The sequence below is a fragment of the Rhipicephalus microplus genome, unplaced genomic scaffold, assembly GCF_043290135.1.
Source record: "Rhipicephalus microplus isolate Deutch F79 unplaced genomic scaffold, USDA_Rmic scaffold_74, whole genome shotgun sequence".
NCBI lineage: Eukaryota > Metazoa > Arthropoda > Arachnida > Ixodida > Ixodidae > Rhipicephalus > Rhipicephalus microplus.
This window is the reverse complement of record NW_027464647.1, coordinates 1,462,696-1,482,149: the sequence shown is the minus strand read 5'-3', so window position 1 is coordinate 1,482,149 and position 19,454 is coordinate 1,462,696. Positions and strand designations below refer to the sequence as shown.

At 41.8% G+C, this 19,454-nt stretch overlaps 1 protein-coding gene across 2 annotated transcripts; it reads right to left on the bottom strand.

The window, feature by feature from the left end:
- Nucleotides 1-508: 508 nt before the first annotated feature.
- LOC142790158 (uncharacterized) lies at nucleotides 509-18,884 on the bottom strand. 2 transcript variants are annotated; one of them, XM_075885156.1, is made up of 9 exons: nucleotides 18,741-18,884; nucleotides 18,081-18,178; nucleotides 17,697-17,879; nucleotides 14,359-14,443; nucleotides 8,587-8,736; nucleotides 8,290-8,502; nucleotides 4,879-5,053; nucleotides 3,361-3,437; nucleotides 509-806 (listed from the first exon to the last, which is right to left on the bottom strand). In XM_075885156.1, the coding sequence occupies exons 1-9, from the start codon at nucleotides 18,882-18,884 to the stop codon at nucleotides 531-533; spliced, it is 1,401 nt and encodes a 466-aa protein (XP_075741271.1). In that variant the 3' UTR covers nucleotides 509-530. The 2 variants fall into 2 exon arrangements, with proteins under 2 accessions (XP_075741271.1, XP_075741270.1); XM_075885155.1 differs by having other exon boundaries at nucleotides 8,290-8,736.
- Nucleotides 18,885-19,454: the final 570 nt, after the last annotated feature.

Below are 19,454 nucleotides of genomic sequence, written 5' to 3'. Positions count from 1 at the left end.
ACTCCCAGGGGAGTGATGGTTACTCTTTAGAAGGAGCAATGGATACTCTCTGTCAATGCTCCTATGGGAGTGACGCTTAGTCCTTCCGTATGCCCCTGATGGAGTAACAGATAGTCTTTATCAATACTCCCCGGGGAGCGATGGTTATTCTTTACAAGGAGTAATATGCTCTGTGAATACTCTCACAGGAGTAACACTTGCTCTCTCTGAGTGCTCTTAATTGGAGCAATTGTTACTCTTTCCCATTAGTCCCGCAGGGAAGAATGGATATTCCACGCCAATGAGAGCGATGGTTACTCTTTCACAACGTTCCTCATCAGAGTCGCATGCAGTTGCTCATGATCGATGTCTCTCAATGTAGTTCATTACTTGTGCGAGTGCTCTTTAAGAAACCAGCCGTCAAGCTCTCCCAGCGGCAAATGAAAAAAAGTTTTCAAGAACATGATTTTCATTAGGTTGCGCCATGTCTGGCACAGAGGCTCCAGGAGAGATAAGAAATCCACATCTATTCGTTCAAAAAACTTTATTCATTAATGGCTCAGGGTGGTCAGTGTTACGCTGACTAGTGGTGTTGGCCGTAGGCCACTCTTCACTTTAAGAGCGCGGGATAGAACGTCAAACGTTCGTTGAGCTTTTTTATCAAAAACTATATTGGTAGCCCAGTATAGTGCCATCTGGGTGGAAATTGCTGCCAAGAGGCTCTTCTCTGCAATTTCGATGTCCTCCAGCCTCACAGCAAATGCATCAGATGTCAACACATTTCCCATGAATGTGACTGTGGGCACGTAGTGCGTCTTTGTGGGGTCCTACAAAAATAAAAAAGCACACTTCAACAAAAAACTTGTTGCTTCATTATTACAACAGCTCCTTTATGTAGGAACAGATAAAACGTAATGTTTTACGGCACACTGACAAATAAATGAAACTGAAATTAATTTGCAAAGCATGCTTCCAAACTAGAAGGAACATTCTTAATAATTCATAAAGCATTCGCACTAAGGCTACAGGCTTATCCACAGTTTAGTGACTGGTCTTGTTTACACACAACCCAATAATTCGTTCTGAAAAAAAAAAAAGAAAAAGGTGTGATTCCACGTAAGATTGAACAAACCATGGCTGGTCGACCTCTTAAATTTTTTTCAGAATTTTATATTGTTGTTTGATCAGTGGAAAGAAGAGATCCGCAATTGGTTTTGCTGTAAAAAAAATTGTTCGAAGCACAGTAAATTAATAATGACGGAGAGGTGGGGTGCCACGCTTACTTGCTCTGCTGCTTTTTTCGAATTTGGCAATCAGTTACGCAAAATATAACAAAGCTACATGACTCCAATTTGTTTGGCTATATATAGGGGTACTGGCACATACAATCATATTTAGATTGTCTTTTAGAACTGCATTATCGAACTGCATTAGAACTCCATTTAGAACTGCATTATCGATGAAAATGTTATTGTAAGAGATTCCATTGAAGGCATAAAAAAATTGAGCAGGCATGGCATGCTAGCATGACAACAGAAACAACCCACAAGTAAACTGAGTGCGATAAGACCATGCAGTTTCTGGCCTAGGTGCCCTTAATTTGCAAAAACCTTGCACAAAAAACACTTTAGAACTATGTGAGCTAACACATGGCAGTGAATTGAAAAAAAAGATTGACTATATATATCAAGAACTACAAAATTATGCCTAAAAAGGAATATGCCATCAACAAAGCTAATAGTAAAGAAAAAAAGAGTTCATTATTGGCTGCCTACCCTGGAGTCTGCACAAGCGTATGTAAACCTATAAGGGGAGCCTATTTATGAAAAAAAATTAATCAAAATTAAAAATGGGCAGAAGTGCATAAAGCATGCATTCTCAAATCATGACAGGGAATCAGCCACTGTTCCTCAAATGAAAAGTATGCAAACCTCTACGTACCACCAGATCAACAAGTAATCTGGGCTTAGAGCCTAACAGGGAAACTTAATAAAAATTAGAGAAATACTGAACAAAAATTGGAAAACTGACTAAAATTCGTGATTATAATCAGAAGATGTGACTGTTCTGATAAACAGTTGATTTCCCATATTTTTGAACAGTTGCCTGTATTTTTCATGAATTGTCAACCCGTGGCGTCTGTGTGCGAGTGGAAACCATGCCATCACATTCGCCGAGAAACATGCAGGGCGCACGAGTTCCTGTCCTCTTCTCTCACTCTTTCCCAAAAGCACTGATGCTTTGCCTAGCTACTTGGCCTCGGCGGGGAGAACTGTTTGCAACCGCTGCTGTTCATACCGGTTCTAGGAACCGCAGGGGGAGATGAGCGAGTAGAGGGCCCGCATTGTTAGTGTGCCCATCTCGGGTGGGTATGACGTCACGAAACATCACCTCCTGTAGTGAACGGCGTGGCTGCTGGATGCGGTAGTAGTTTGTTAAAAACGCATTAAATTCATTATTTCCCTGTAGTTTCTGCCTGGAATGAAGGTTGTCCCGATCACTTTGAGGACCCCACTTCCAATTTGATTGAATATCTTGGTGGCCAAAAATTTGTTCAGTATCCCTTTAAGGACCATGTACCATACCATGAAACAGGAAATGGTTGGTAAAACATTAAGCTATTAGAAAACACCAGATTGGGTGAGACAGTCGGGTACTGCAGGTTGAAAGAAATAAACTTGGTGCGGCCATACAAAGAGTAAAACAAACAACTGGGGGCAAGAGAAGCAGAATGAATGCAAAAAAAAAAAGAGGAAAAGCCGAGAAGGCAGGGAATCACCTAGAGCGACAGAATTAGGGAGCTCACAGGGATGAAACTGAATCGGCTTGCTCAAGAAAGGGTAAATTGGAGATAATTTTAGAGCGGTCTTCATTCTGCAGAAGACACAAAAATAGGCTGGGGATGACGACGGTGGCACAGATGCCGTGCTTACATAGCATTACACAGGTTCTAAGATCTATGCTTATGGTGACACGAATAAAAACCATATCATGGCTCGCGATACACAACATCACATCACTGAATGCATCCTTAAGCCAGTTCGGGCTGCATAAAAAATCAACGTGCCCACTCTGGTCAGCTTGGAGTGCCAGTTCATGGCATTTCAAACAGTGGAGATACCGATTCATTGAATCCTATAAAAACAATGCAAAGAGTGGCTGACAGTGATGTAGCCTCCGAGCGGGCTACATTATGGCGGGCTTCTACTGTACTGGGTAACCTATGCATAAATGGTACGTGAAAGTCGTCTTGGACATGGCTGGTTGAAAGGCTTTTCAACAATTCACTTGCAAAAGATATAGCAAACATTTATCACAGATGGCAACTTCACAACTGCAGTTCACAGGGAAAGTAATATACAAACTATGAATTATACTCACAAATTTGCAGATGAAAGCATCCATTCTTTCCTTCACCATTGCCGGAAGGACACAAATAGCAGCAGTGAGCATCACCTCTGAAAAAACCGTGAGTTGCACTGTTTCAAAAAGTACTTAAATGCAAAAGCTACAAGCTGGATTCAAACTGCCATTTTAGCAACTCACTAGAAACATAGAGGCTGTAATGGTGTACATGACTGACTATCTTTTATGGGGTAGTCATGGTAACTACACTCAAACTTAGGAAGTATGCAGGGTCACCCAGCCAAGCGAAATTCACAGTCACGTGCACCACAGACCAGCTGGATACCTAATGTGAAGTGAGAAGGAGTAGACGTGCTTACTTACATCTACATTACTACACAACTAGTTTGTGTATTGCTATGGTGTTTAAGCAGCAGAACCTAATTCCCATTGGGGATAGCACTGCAAGACATAATATAACAAAATTTTTATCGTACCTTTAGAAGATGCAGTTTACATCTTCGTGCTTTCAGATGTGAAAAAAATTTTGGCACGAATTTTAATCCTTGCCATTGCCAAATGTAGAATGCACAGAAATAAATTGAAAACTCAAGAAAAGTATTGGAAAACACAGTGGCACCCATCTTGCCTGCTACGACCCCTTTAAAAAGACTAAAGAAATCACTTTGAACTGTATGTAAGAATGTTAAATTACCTTTTTTTATTAGTGGAGGTAGGCATTTTGTGAAATGGGAGTATTGAATTCATTCATGCAAAAATCCCATTGCAGTTTAGAAATTTTCAAAAACCGACCTCTAGTAATATTTGAGAAGAAATGAAATTCACCCACATTCAGCCGCGATACTAAAACACGGAAGAGCGTCACTGCCCTACTTCGTCAAGAATAAGTGAGCATCATTATATCGACCACCAACCAACTTCGTTGTGTGGGCGTGCAGGCTGTGCTTGCAATTAAACGCACATGGCACACAACAAATACAGAACTTTGCCTCTTCTGTAATCTTTGTTTCCAACATTCTGGTCTTTTGCTTGTGCTCATCTGTGCTTCAGTTTTGGTTCCATCATTGAACAAAACTTATTTTCTTAAATTTTATTTTATTGGTTTGAGCACAGAATGAACTGTATTTCAACCTAGCTTTAGCTGAGAAGTTCAAGCAGTGGTGAATGTATTGCACAAATAGAGGCAGTTTAAGATCTTCAGCAGCTGAGATATTTAAGCAATTTTTATTGCTTCTGTACATGAGCTCTTGAAATAAATTTATCTCTGTAATAGCTACCTGTAATCACGTCGTTGGCACTTAATGCCAGTTTCTAGGAGTGTGACATTGCATTTTCAAAACAAGTGCATATAGTGATAGACTAATCGAACGCATGCTCTGAGTCAACCAATGTAGAACTGTGCAAACAAATCTTGCCTAATACATTCAATTTTACAGCACCCAATTTGCTTGACGTAAAATCGGAAGAATGGCGCTACTGGAAGCTAGATACAAAGAAAGGTGGTAATGTTAGCGTAGAAATGTTTGAAATTACCCTCGGATGCATCTTCAGAGGCATCGACAAGAACAGCATCGAGGTCTTCCAGAAACTTTTGCATGTGACGTTTCTGTCTGGCTATTTTTACTATTTTTCCTGAAGCAGGCCCCAAGAATTCTTCCAGTTTCTCCATTATGGGCACTTTGGTAAGCAACCTGAATTCCAGCTGCACCTATAAAATTTTCATAAGGCATTTTAATGACGGTAAACCCTATAGACTTACTTGCATCTGCGGTACAACATTGCACAAGGTCACAGCACTGCAAAACGTGTAGTCAGGTTCACGATTACAGTAATATGAATAAAAATGCTGAAGATGATGTTAATCAGTTTTATGGGCTCTTGCAATGTGGCAAGACGGTTACTGTTACAAAAACAAAAATGGACAACCACACATTTGTAGCACCAAGCTACAAAAAAACTTTCATGGATTCCTCAACATTTCCATGGACAGAACAAAGCTTTCATCCTAAAAGATACACGAGGATTTCGGTTGAGCTTCGTGCTACAAATGCATAATATCTTTCCCTTTTAAGGAGTTGCAGAAGTGCTCAGATACGTGTGCAGTTAAAAAATATTAGGAAATGAGACTGTGCACCAGGTTATGAAAAAGGCTTTGAAGCATCATTTTCATACCTTGCAACAGTTTTCTGAAATGGGACATACTTTCTAAGTTTTGGATTTGCAGTGCCATCCACAGCACCATGGTGCTATGGATGTGAGATAAACTGCTAGCGAATGCATTTGAGCTGAGTATATTTATGGTTCCTTGGAACATACCAGACATTTGTTATTAGTGTGCTCAACTAACCTTGTTACTGTCTAAATTTTCTTTCTTTCTGCCGGTCTTCTTAATACCAGCTTTTTGTTAATTTTTCAAAAAGGCAAACAAAGCCACTTTCAAATACAGTTGAACCCCTTTATAAGAAATTTGTACTGAGGAGCAACTCTTGTCTTTTTATGCGGTGTTTCTTATAAGCATGGGTATCACTTATGCATTTTCTTATCAACACCTATTTCAATGTAGACACACTGCTGTCTCTTATACCAATTTCTATTTTAAATCAGTGTCTTTTATAAAAAGGTTCGACCTACTCCTACCAAGCACAAAAGGGCAATTTTGAAATAAAATGCGGAGGTTACTATCTGCCAGTTTCACAAGTAAAGTACATAGCAGGACATAATCTTCGTAAGTCCTGCCAAGGAATTCGATGCATTGAAGCAGCAAGTGACGAAATAAGCTGTTTAGCAAACAGATTACTCATTCCTGCCGCTTGGTCAATATAGCTATTGAAAATCTAGATGTTAGTAGCTTGTCGCTATGATGTAATATGAGTGACTATAGCCAAAAGTGCAGAGACAAAGGGATGTACATCAGTGACGCACCACCAGTTGTGTCATAAAACAAGTATACTATAAAATTTTAATATAAGCAAGGACAACTGCAGACTTACTGCAAAACCTTCAAAAATACTTTATGCTGCTCTGTACAGCAAGCCAAATTAACATAAATTATCAAAGCATGCACCTTGCCAATTTTGGCACACATTCGCTTTCCCCTGAATGGGTGTGCTGCATGCACTTTAGTTGTTCTTTTACAGCCTCAAAATGAATCACATAATGCCAATAAAATAGCATAAATTTACCATGTTTCTGTGGATGATGCCACTCTAACCTTCCACAGTTTAATTTGAATTTCCATTTGTCAACTAGATTGTGGCTGAGTGTGGCAATGCATGTACTAGAGAATAGCTTTAAGATGAGCTGGCACAGGAGCCATTTTTTTAGACAACTGCTTTCAAAGTCACTATTGCAGGGCATTCGGCCATCTCCTACAAACCACAATGACACAAAACAATGCCAACAGTGATATGTTGTAGCTACCAAACATTGGCAAATAAGGCGACAATCTCGCAAAGGTATCGTGAAGTAGTGATCACTTTGGCTGCCGTAGCACTAGACTTTCTACGGTATTACACCAGGCACTCGAACAACTGACTGATTGTCATGAGTAAATGCACCAGGCAATGTTGCAAGTTTTATTTGACCCTTTTACTGTCACTAATGTACCAGTAAGTTCATCTTGCATTCACAAATTAGTGCTGAAGCACTAAATTGGCCTATTTGGCATAATCCTAGTGATTCCACGATTTCTTGAATCAATATACAAGACTATCAACAAAAGCACATAGATACTTCTTAGCATGGTTTCCATTATGTTGCCATGGCATGATGAACGTTATTTATAATTTTCCCCCGACATATATTTGACGTTTACTTGAGTTTCCCTCAACATATGTTTGAACACATAACCATAGGCCTGCACATGGAAAGCGGGTCACAGGGGCCAGCCTAGCTCACCTAGTCACCTAAGGGAAGGGGGAGCAAAAAATCTTCCCCATACGTAGACTTAGTAGGGTTGAGGGCCACTGCAACGAACCTTTGGCCCCCTTTATGGGGAACCCTGTAAACGCCTATGCATTCACGTTTCAGTCAACAAAAATGTTATTAGTAAATGACAAATGTGGATTCTGGAACGTGACAACTAAAATAACTATATTTGCTGGAAATGCAAATTACCCCAAACTAAAACGCGACAGGCGACTGAAAAATTCTCCAAACAAATCGGCAGAAAAAGAAGCCCGAATCCTCCTGTTATAAGCAGAACTGGCAACTCTAGATTACAAATCCAAGAGTTGCTCTGCTATCTGCCAAAGGTTTGCAGTTGTTGCTTCGTCTTTTATATTCTCTTTGTGCGACTTCTATATTGCGTCAAGTTCAGAGGCACTCTCCATTGCTTCTTTGATGAACTGAAATATTACTCAAACACTGCTTTCACTCGCTTCATGCTATCAGTAGTAGAAAGGATGTTGTATCCCCTTTCTGCCCCATCTTGACGTCACAACAAGCGATTTCTGTGTTTCGAGCTTCCCTGATATTCCCTAAACAAGCAGACTCTCGGGTTGTGTGTTGGACAGAACCACGCAACAGTAAAAGCAATAAGTGTAAGCAATGAAATAAACCATACAGCTCAGCAATGCTAAATTATTTTCATTTTTCCTGTTTTTTCACATCTTAGGTGTACTTTTTACACTTTAATCAAAAATGTACATTAGGGTTTTACTGCATTCTTGTTCAAGCCATTGTACATATGCATCATGTTAGCATAAAGTGAACAATTCAAACAGTCAGTAAATAACATTTCAATAGTTTATATCAAATAAACTGCAGAATAAAAATTTTGAAAAGCTTGATGAACTAATAAAATACTTAGAACAACTGTACAACAAATAATTGCAAAACAAACATCTCAAGAATGGATGGATGTGGCCGAAACAGCAGAGCATGCTATTTCCCTGGGCACTTTTTAGCCACTTTCGATTCATGAATGCACACTGAAAAACTTACGATGGAGCCGATTAAAAGAGCAGGGTACTTCTTAATGATGTCATCAACAGATGGGCTGTCTTGGGACACCCACTCCCTTCTGCTTGGCAAAGTTCTGCTCATACAGTCCTCAATATAGGCCATGTCGGGCCTGGCCTTTGCAACTTCTTTCGTCATTGCCAAAACGTGACCAGCAATGGTCTCGGCATCTTCTGCGTCAGCCAAGACAGCTGCCTGAAAGCACAGATAAATTTTGTTGGCCAGATGGCAAAGACAAACCTGATGTCTGCAGGGCTGTGCAAAATTTGAAATACGTACACTAGGCCTCTCAGTGCGCCGAGGAGCAGTGCACTCGTCCTCTGTAGGCTTCTTCTTCCGCGGAATTCTTTCTGTGTTCTCCTTTGTTAATGCCTTCATTTTCTTCCTTTCATATTTGGCTTTAAATCTTAGAGCTTCTCGCCATGAATCCTGTAAAGCACGAGAGAGTTACTAAATATGTTATTTAAATAGGTAACTGCAATCATGTGATCATGGATCGCCTCACACACAAAAGTATGACTGGCAACAAGTACAAGGAATGAGTGCCACTGCAGCAGCTGTCATCACAGTTTGGTTGAGTGAGATCACATAATAAAAGTATTTCGGAAAGTTGTTATTGATTCATCCCTTTTCTTTTGAAAATAAACATTGCTCTAATCAATAACTTATAACAGAAAATATGAAAAAAGAAATTTACCTCCCCGGCACTTCTGTTCTGCTTTTGTTTTTATTTTTTCTGACCCCACAAGGGTACTTATTGAGCTTAAAGGGAAACTACACTGAATGTTCTGCTTGTAACTTCATTACTGCAGTTTAAGTGATTAATAATGAGAATAGATGGTGATGATGCCAAGAAAAGTATAGATGATGGTATTAAAAGTAATTGTAATGTAAATGTGACAAAAGAAAAGTGGACGAAAAGATACCTTGCCACTGGCAGGTACCGGCCCAAAGGCCTTTGAATAATGCGTCCGATGCTCTACCACTGAGCCACAGTGGTGGTCATCCCCCCATCCACCTTATGGGTATACTATATGTGTATTTAAACGTGGGAGGGTCAGTCAGTGTTGCCCATTGCCACTACAATGAGTGTGGAACACTCTTCGATCCGTGCCGGTGGCAAGTTATTTTTTCGTTCACTTTTATTAACATTTACATTACAGTTACTTCTGATAGCATTCCCTATACTTTCCTTGGCGTTGTTGTCTGTTAGTTCTTGGAATAATCTGTTTACAAAAAAAATGAGCCCTTAAGTTTACACTTCTTTCCTTCATTTCTGCAGTTTGTAGCTTTGTGTCTGGACATCCCAAAATTGAATCATTAATGCTCAAATGCATTGTATAAATAATGCTAGCATCACTGAATTAGAACAATTTTATGTCAGTTCAAAATGCTCCCCTAAATACCAACAAGCAACCAGTGTCCGAGAAAGAGAGAGTGCGAGATAATGTGCATTTAAGCCATGGTGTTGTTCTCAGTTATAAAAACTGGGCCCCATGTGTGATAAACAATGAAACGATGCCAGTGCTAAATATGTGCCCCCTTCCCCCCAGAAAAATAAAAAGAGCAATCCTGGCCGAAGCAACAACTACCACATTGAGAGCAGCGTGACAAGACAGCGTGGGGAGGTGACAAAAAATAGTCCTTGCCAGATTTCAGTTGGTGTATTGTGCACGCGGGCACTGCATGACATCTTGTGATGTTGACAATACTCGCTTTTCTTTCGAAACATCACATGGAGCTCTGTCTCTGTCATATTAGTGGTGATGTTGCGAGTTGATGCAAACTCAGATGCGCACTCTTGCTTACTTTGAAATTAAATTAAAATATTTTAACGGCAACATTTCTCGCTAATAATCACTAAGAAGTGCTCACGCATGCAGGACTATCGCACACATGCACCTGAGTTTCAAAATTTGGTCTCGGGGGTATTTTAGGCGCATAATTATAACTTCCAACACTATGTCTGCTCTGAAATCGGATTCTAGTGCACAAAATATTTTCAAATAGCTTATGCCAGAACATGATTATTGTGTTAGAGCATATTTAAGGGGAGACGTGGCAATGGGAATCGTAATTTGGTCAAAATGTTCAGTTTTTCAATTATTCTTTTCTGCAATCCTGAGACCATGTGTCACATCATAGTGTGATTTTAGACCCAAATAAGCAGTAAAAGTTGAGAAACAAGCATTTCACTAGTGGGATGTCGTCAAAAAAAGCTATGTGAAAATTGGGCATAGCAAGATGCAAATTTGAAGCTCTCCCTTGGCACAGTGCCACCATATTGGCATCATAAAGAGGACAAATTGGAGCTCTAGATAGCCACAAAGATGCATTTCTCCAATGAAAAATAAAGCCAGTTTCCTTCAGAGTTCCATTCTATCAACTTCTAGCTCCAAAATCTTTGGGCTCCATTTTCTCAGCTTTCAATTTTTTGAGCAGTTGCTGTCAGTCATCCCTATGCCATTTCACAACAAATTAAGCTATAGCCATTCCGTTTTTTGCACTTAGATTCTCAAACATGGGTGAGTGCGGTAAAGCTGTCCATATTTGTGTACACATCATACGGACTTTTCTAATTGGCTTTTTATAAAAGTTGTTGGTAAGACAATATGTCTGGGACATTAAAAAAATTTGTGTGCTTATTTAAATATTAAAAATAAACCAATAGCATTATGGCACAAAATGAAGCCTTGTGAATATCCTTATGCAAAAATTTTGACAAGCTTATGTCTAATTAGCTAATTAATATTGGGATGACAATGAGAGTCTATCAAGTGTTGTAACTCAAGAGGTACATTAGATAGCTCAAAACCGATTCCAGTTATGATATCAGCACAACAAATGACATCTGCATGCCGAATTTCATCCCTTTGGCCTCATAAATAAAGATAATTTTCATTGCCACGTCCCTTAAAAGGGCTGTGACAACAATTTTGAAGTGCAGTTATTTTTTTTTTTGCAATAGCTTTCTGGTGGCCAATTATTCATACCACAGTCCATTGATTGCTGCAGTTCACAACACATAAGTAGTGTGCTTATTGTCAGCTAGTTGCACCTTCAGTTTGAAAGAGCTAAGAGAACGACAAGCCGCCGGATGCAACTAACACCATCTAGCATGTGAAATGGCACACACATAGGTCGGCAAAGATGAAGAGCTCACATACGCTCACTCATGAAATATATTTTGCCCTTGGGACTCGCTCGGACTCAGAGACACCAAAACTCAGACTAGCGCTGTTTATCAGTCTCAGTGAGCCAGTGAGTCCATTTGCATGCAATTGACTTCCTTGAACTTTGTGTCAATGCTGTTTACCACTAATATCTCGTGTGCTCTGTGCCTTACTTGACACCTTTCGATCTCGTTCCTTGAAATATGAAATATTAGCGATCGCAACTCGGTGAGAATATTTTTATTGAAAGAGATGACTCACGTGAAATATTTTTATCGAAAATTTCTAGGAATCCCCACTGCCTGTTGACTTTCCGATAGCTCACACCTCTGATCAATAAATATTGAGCTGGCGTGCAAATGCTGGTGCTTTGAAGTACTATGTGCGAGTATAGGCCTTATGCAAAATCGCTGCCATCTGTCCGCCGTTGTGTGCATAGCAGCTATGTTAGAGGCTCCACATGGCGCAGTACACACAGGCTCACGTGTGTTTACGTAGACGTATCGACGAGAGGCGTGTATTGGCCCATAATCGCAATGGCAACGTATTGCTGCGTCTCTTGCAGCACACATAGAGGAACTCTGAGTGCTGAAGAGAAAAAGGTAAGCCGTAAACTTTGCCCCTTGTTTTTTTTTTTTTTTTCCCCAAGCTGATGGTTTTTTTAGCATGAGCTCCGGCTACTGCTCTCGAAAATACGTGTTTGCATTCTCCTTTCTATGCAAGTAAGACGAGCCATAGCATTTGCATTCGTGTTCCCGAAAATTGTTGCGTGCCAAGGTAAGGCAGTTTTTGTAATGTTCTCGCTAGCAACCATTTACCAAGTGACGGAGAAGCTTATGTTACACGCTGAAGTCACCTTTATGCAATTAACTTCATCACAGCTAATTGCGTGTGCCTATATTTCGTTGATGTGTTTTGTTTATTATGTTTGGGTAACGGCACATGCTCAATTAGAAGCAAGTGCATGCCATCGGTTAGTGGGATGACTTGCGCATGACTGCGTACATTTTTCAAGCATGCGATGTGCTCAGCACATGCAATGAAACGTAGGCACACACAATTAGCTGTGATAAAGTTCGTTGCATGAAGGTGGCTTCTGCATAAGTGTATGAGTCGCCTTAACTTGGTAAACAGCTGCTAGCGGAAACATTGCAAAAACTGCCTTGCTTTGGCATGCAACAATTTATGGGAACACGAATACAAATGCTATTGCACGTCTTACTTGCATAGAAAGGAGAATGCAAACACGTATTTTCGAGAGCAGTAGCCGGAGCTCATGCTAAAAAAACCATCAGCTTGGGGAAAAAAAAAAAAAAAACAAGGGGCAAAGTTTACGGCTTACCTTTTTCTCTTCAGCACTCAGAGTTCCTCTATGTGTGCTGCAAGAGACGCAGCAATACGTTGCCATTGCGATTATGGGCCAATACACGCCTCATGTCGATATGCCTTACATATACATACGTCTATGTAAACAAACCTTCTTTCAAATTTTTTTGGGACATGTGCTAAATGTGCATATATTTACAGCAACCAAAGGAATAAAGCCAGTTGATAGTTTGCGCTCTTTCCGTTTACGCTTTTTTACTTCCTGTGTTTGTTCGATTGTATGTGCAACATTACAAACCACAGACATGCACCAACTCGCCCAGCAAGAAGTTGTTCTTAGTACTGGGATGTTCCTTTTTTCTTTCTGCACTTCACCACTAAATGAAAAGCAGCCACTGTGGTGCGGTGAGCACAGTTTGAATATGTTCTACTTTTTAGTGCTCACTGAAAAACACAGTGCATACACACTAAGCCCTTGTGGTGCCACAGGCACACATATGGGCTGTTGCACCCCATCACCCATAAGCAAGCACAAATTATTGTTTTAGCATATTGCGGGACTTTTTTCCCTATAGCAGGTGTTCTCTCTTCTGTGAAGACATGAACGGCACCATATCAGGAGATCAAAAACGAAGCACTGATGCAAGATAGCTGCTATAGAGCACCTTCATTTAGCGACCAAAAGAGGAAAACTAAGCTGTTCCATGCACCTCAACTTTTTTGTTGAAGGGACACCACCTTTTAAAGATTAAGATGGAAGAAAAACAAGACAAAGCTCACAACACCTAAGCGAAATCACCACAGCCATGTTGTTTGGCATGTTGGCGTTCCTTACACTGCTCCTCATTACTCACTAAACCGAATGACACTGCTTGGTTGTTCCCTTTGTAAACGGAATGACCTGCAGGCTCACAACACATGTTCAACATCACCTGCTGCACCACGACTCAGCTAACTAGAAAAAAAGAATGGTGCAGCACATGCACTTTACATGCTGTCTTGCAGCGCACAAGCATTTTTGGACTGCGAACAATGCTCTTAGTGATAATGCATCGTCACATATGAAGCTCTCCCTTAGTTTCATGGAGGTATTTAATGACCGAAAACGTAGTGGATTCTGACTTCTTGGTAGACTCACTTGATGGTGTGAAGGCAGTGCAGCTTTCTAACATTACCTTTCCTCACATCATGAATACGTATTCATGTAATAAAGTGCCGTTGCTATTTTTTAATTTTTACTTTTTTAATGAAAATGCAATGATTCCAATCAGAAGCAAAGTTAAGCCTGCAGATTTATCATCACACAGGGACCTTGAGGGCGAGCAGCATTTCACTATTGAATGTTGCATCGGCTAATCATGTGTAACTGCCTGTCCCAATTTAGAATAATGGCTTATAGAACAGGAGGAGCCATGTTCAATTCTGAAATTCTTGCAGAAGCTATCTTTTTATTGTCAATGACTGATTTCGCTTCACTGTTGGTCCTTAAAAGCAGGCATTTATTAGACAAGCTTTTCAGTGCAATCAATTCTGCAATAATATGTGAACTCACATAGCCAGTCCCCGCTACATCAGCCAAGTTAGGAAATCTGGTGATCAAAGCCCGTGCTGCCTCTGTGTACAATTTCCCAGGGTACCTAGCAGGAAAAAATATTTACAAAAGCAAGAATGTAAGTTACTCACTAGCAGACCAAAGCTTTATCGAGAGATCGATAAAGAAGAGTATGAGGGCAAGAGCCCCTTTGATATGCAAAGAATAAAAATCGCAACAGTTACAATTGCAATGGCATTGCATTTCTAGAAAATAGGTTGCCTTTAGCCAAGTTTCTTTGTGGGTAATAACTGCAGAAAGTATGGCTAGAACAAAACATCAGAAAGGCATTTTTGGATAAGTAATTGATTGATATCTGACGTTTAACGTCCCAAAATCACCATATGATTATGAGATACGCTGTAGTAAAGGGTTCCCGAAATTTCGACCACCTGGGGTTCTTAACGTGCACCGAAATCTGAGTACACGAGCCTCCTGCATTTTCGCTTCCATCGAAAATGCAGCCGCCGCAGCCGGAATTCCATCCTGCGACCTGCGGGTCAGCAGCCGAGTACCTTAGCCACTAGACCACCATGGCGGGGCATTTTCAGATAAGTAGAAATCCAGTGTATGTACAGTTGACTCCCGATAATTCGAAGTCGCTTAATTGGAATTTTCGGTTAATTAGAAGTCAAGAGGTGTTCCCGTCAGTTTTGTATGCAACACCATAGAAAAAAATGCTCAATAATTCGAAGTTGAAAGCCCACAAGATTGGTTAAATAGAAGTTATTTTTTAATCTAGAGCCTCGAGGCAACCGTTAGTTTCAATAAAATGCGCAATTTTTCAAGTGCCAGAACAACTACCGCACTGCTGTCGTCACCATCGTAGCTGTCCGCAGCGCACTGTTGTGGACATCGTCGTTGTGCGCAGGGCCACAGTGCATGAAGCGGCAAGATTGTTCAGTCAGCACCGGCGTGTCGAACGTCGAGCTATCCCTTTCACTGTCAGTCTTGTTCTCTCGTCTCTGCTTGTGTTTCGTTGACTGTGTCAGCTGCGCGTCGCAAGTTATTTCCTCGTGTTCGGCTGGCCACGACGTTGAATAATGGCAAAACGCGGCTCGTACCGAACACTTGATCTGGCGATGAAAGAAGTCCTGAAAGAAGTAGAGCAGGGAGGCCTTGCCAAGCAAGACATTGCACGGAAGTACGGCATTAAGCCTAACATGCTCTCGAATTTTATAAAAAACAAGCAATCAATAATGGATGCTTTTGCAAATTACAAGTTTAAAATGTCACGGAAGCGAATGCGCACCGGCGCCTACCCGGATTTGGAGAAGGCGCTGCTGATTTGGATCAGAGAGGCACGCAACAACAAACTTCCTCTCAGTGGTGAGGTCATTCCAGCGAAAGCCTCATCTCTTGCGTTAATGTTGGACATCAACGACTTCGCTGCATCGGACGGATGACTGACGCGCTTCAAACAGCGCCATGACCCGATTTTCAAGAGCGTGTGTGGAGAGAAGGCGTCAGTCGACCAGGAAACATTTGCAGCATGGAAAGCAGAGAATCTTCGCGGGTACCTTGAGGAGTATCAGCCGGAAGACATCTTTATCGCAGACGAGACTGTGCTTTTTTATCGGTTGCTACCAGACAAGACTGACGTTTAAAGACGACGACTGTGCTGGCGATAAACGTAGTAAGGAAAGGGTGTCTGTTATGATTGCCGCAAACATGACTGGCACTGAACGATGTCGCCTTCTTGTGATCGGGAAGGCCGCTAAGCCTAGGTGCTTTAAAGGCGTCAGGACCCTTCCTGTCGACTATGCTTCTAACAGAAAGACGTGGATGACGTCCGACATTTTCAGGGACTGGATAAGGAAACTGGATCGGAAGTTCGCATCATCGAACTGCAAGGTGTTGTTCCTTGTCGACCAATGCAGTGCCCACATGGACGTACCAGCCTTGAGTGCCATCCATCTTGCGTACTTGCCCGCAAACATGACATCTGTGTTGCAGCCCATGGACCAGGGCATAATCAAAAATGTGAATGTCCTGTACAGGAAGCATCTCATCGAGCGCATGATTCTGTGCATGGATAAGTCCTCGCAATACGAGGCGAGTTTAATTAGTGCCATCCACATGCTAGCGCGAGCGTGGGGCTGCGTGAAGAATGAGACCATCGCCAACTGCTTCAGGGCCTGTGGTTTCGTGGCAAATTCTTCGGGAGAGGCTTCTTGTCCGCCGGTGGAAATGCGAAGCGAGCTTGACGACAGCATTGTTGACGCCGCTCTCGGTGACAGCAGCTTTGACGTCGTCCTCGGTGACCCCTGCTTTGAAGATTATGTCGCCGTGGACAGCACAGTCAAAACGTGCGGTGCACTGACGGACAGCGAGATTGTGCAGATTGTTCGGCCCCACGAAAGCGTTCATCAAAGCGACGACGAAGATGACATTGAAAGCAAGCCACAACCGAAGGCTGCCGATGTAGCTGCGGGCCTCGCTCTCGCGCAGCGGTTTTTCACTTGGGAGAACAACGCTAAAGAAGCACTTGGGCACATCTACGCCTTCCAAAACCTGCTTTCCACTGCTAGATTCGGCAAACAGAAGCAGACGAAGATGACCGACTACTTTTCGTAAAGAACTGCCGGCTTTGAACCTAATAAAGATGCCATGTTTTTGTGATTTCTGCCTAATTGGAAGTTCGTTTAATTCGAAGTTTTTTGCGGTTCTCGGGAACTTCGTATTAACAAGAGTCGACTGTACCAACAATGCAACAGGCATTGAAAGGCATCATAGAAGCATCTATATTGTTCGTATACCTGTTGTTGGGTCTTATACAAAGTTTTCAAGAGTCATCACAGTTTTCTGTGCTGGCTACCACAAGCAGGCTGAAACCATGATCTTTTAGCTCATTAAAGAATGTCAGTACAGATATGGAGGGGGCACTGGCACTACTTTGATGCCACTGTTTTCTACTCCTTGCATTTGAGCGAGACTTTATGCAGCATTCCAACCAGCTGGTACCTTGAAGATAGTGACCACAATGATGTAAACAAAAACAATATATATTTAATCACGGGAGGAAACAAGTGGGCATTGTGACTACTCCATGGTTTGTCACCAAGGGGTCATGCTTCATTGAAGCTTCCTTCAGCTGCACAGATGGCACTATGACATGTCAGATATTTTTTCTAGCATTTGAGTGCTTTTTCTGCATTTTTTTTTGTTTATTCACCATGGATGTCCCCCCCCCCCCTTTTTTTTTAACCCACGAGAGCGGGTAAAAGATGAATGTGAAGAAAAGTTTCAAAGCACTTTCAAACAGGATATTGCACAGTATCTACGTAAATATTACTCACATGTCGTATAAGTACAAGTCATGGTGAAGCCACTGTAGTACTCGAGAGCGACCTACGAAGTACTGCCCTGGCTGGTGGCATTTTACCATCCAGGCAATGTCTGGTGGTACATCTGGGAGGCAGTATGCACCGGTCCGTGCTGGCTGTGACGGCTGTGCAGACTCTTCCAGAACATCTGCTATCCTGTAATAGCAACACAGAAACTGCATTTTGTCAAGCTGTTATGAAAAACCACCTCACCCTTTTTTTGTTACAACTACCAAGCTAAGAGGCTTATCCAATTGAGAGGTCTGTTTTAAATGAAAACTTTAGCCACCGTTTTTCTCAAAGCAGTGTGCAACAAGCAGCTTGTAAGTGTATTGCTAAAGATGCAAAACTACTCACCGGACTTGGCTGGTCAGTCGGACTTTTATTCTCGATTTATTTTCGATCACGTCCACTTCTGTAATGTCGACAAAAACGTCGAAGTCTTCGTCGAAACGCTGGAAAAATAAGAATGCCAGAACTCAGAAGGGCACTACATAACACACGGATAAAAAATTTGGAAGTGTCATGGTTGCAATGTTGGCCAACAAAGACCTGCTGTTGCCACAAGCATTCGTGCTATTTACATGTCCCGAATTCCCGCCACAGCAAGTGAAAAGCGCAACATTTAACTGTATTTAATAAACACACTAAATAAATTTGACTACTGCCAGCGTCGCAGCGTCGGCTACACATACACGTGCAGCCTCGCTAGATGCCGAACACTACTGGAATCGACACCTAGCGCGATCTCGAAGTAGGATTCCCTACTCAACAAAAATACCTTCCACGTTTTCTACGATTAAAGAAGTGAGGGGTAAATTCGGTGCAGCAATGATTGTCATCGAGGCTTAAATTGGGCGAAATTTAGCAATAACATGTAACTTAGCGCTGTCGGGTTTTTCTATAGAATGGACGAAGCAAAAAGATGCAACACAAAGCTACAGTAATCGATGACAAACGCTGTGGCAACCACTGCAGCACGACGACTGTAGAAATATATAGAAAGGAAGGACTCACCGTCAAGCCTATGGCAGAGGCGTCAACTTCTGAGAACATGTCCAACCCTTTCAAGTGTTCAATTAAATCCCGCCCCGTCCACGGCTCGTCGAAAGCGACGGCGACATTTCTGTCGCCGTATGTAACGAGGCACTTCGATTGCATGGGGCGACAGCGGCGCAAGACAAAGAATCGTTTTTAAGCCAGCCGCGGCACATGCACTCGCTCAAAAATTCATGGCCCCGCTACGCACGTGCCTCCTCGTTGCAGTTGATGTTGATGGCGCAGCGGCGGCCGATGGATGGATGGATTGATATGGCTGTACCCTTTAGATCGGGCGGTGGCTGACGCCACCTAGCCGGAATACTTAGTGAACCACAAACTAGAGTTATCTTTTTTTTTTCCTTTAAATAGTGAAGTTAAGGTCTGGTACTTTACAGTGACAGCGACGTCACACGGCCATAATTTTTTTAAAGTATGTTTTAGTTTAAAAATAAACAGACAGTTTCTTATTCCAACCGTTCCAACCATAATGCTGTCTAAGGTGCCTTGAAGTGTTACTATTTGACAACCGTGCTATTTGACCAACCTTCTCGTAACGCGTTTTGCTATGGCGCCTGCACACATTGAATTTGGCATGATCATGGGCACGCTGTACCACAGTATTAAATACAAATCAGAAGCCGTAGCAGTAGTGCTAATACGACTGCTGATTGAATTATGGTCCCTGGCAGT

Bases quoted from the DNA above. Each gene is read 5' to 3' on its own strand.
- LOC142790158 (XM_075885155.1), bottom strand. From the start codon at position 18,884: ATGCAATCGAAGTGCCTCGTTACATACGGCGACAGAAATGTCGCCGTC. The intron at 17,880-18,080 runs GTGAGTAGTTTT...TTGCTATTACAG, and splicing joins CGACTGACCAGCCAAGTCCG to GATAGCAGATGTTCTGGAAG. The intron at 8,737-14,358 runs GTGAGTTCACAT...CGTGCTTTACAG, and splicing joins ATGTAGCGGGGACTGGCTAT to GATTCATGGCGAGAAGCTCT.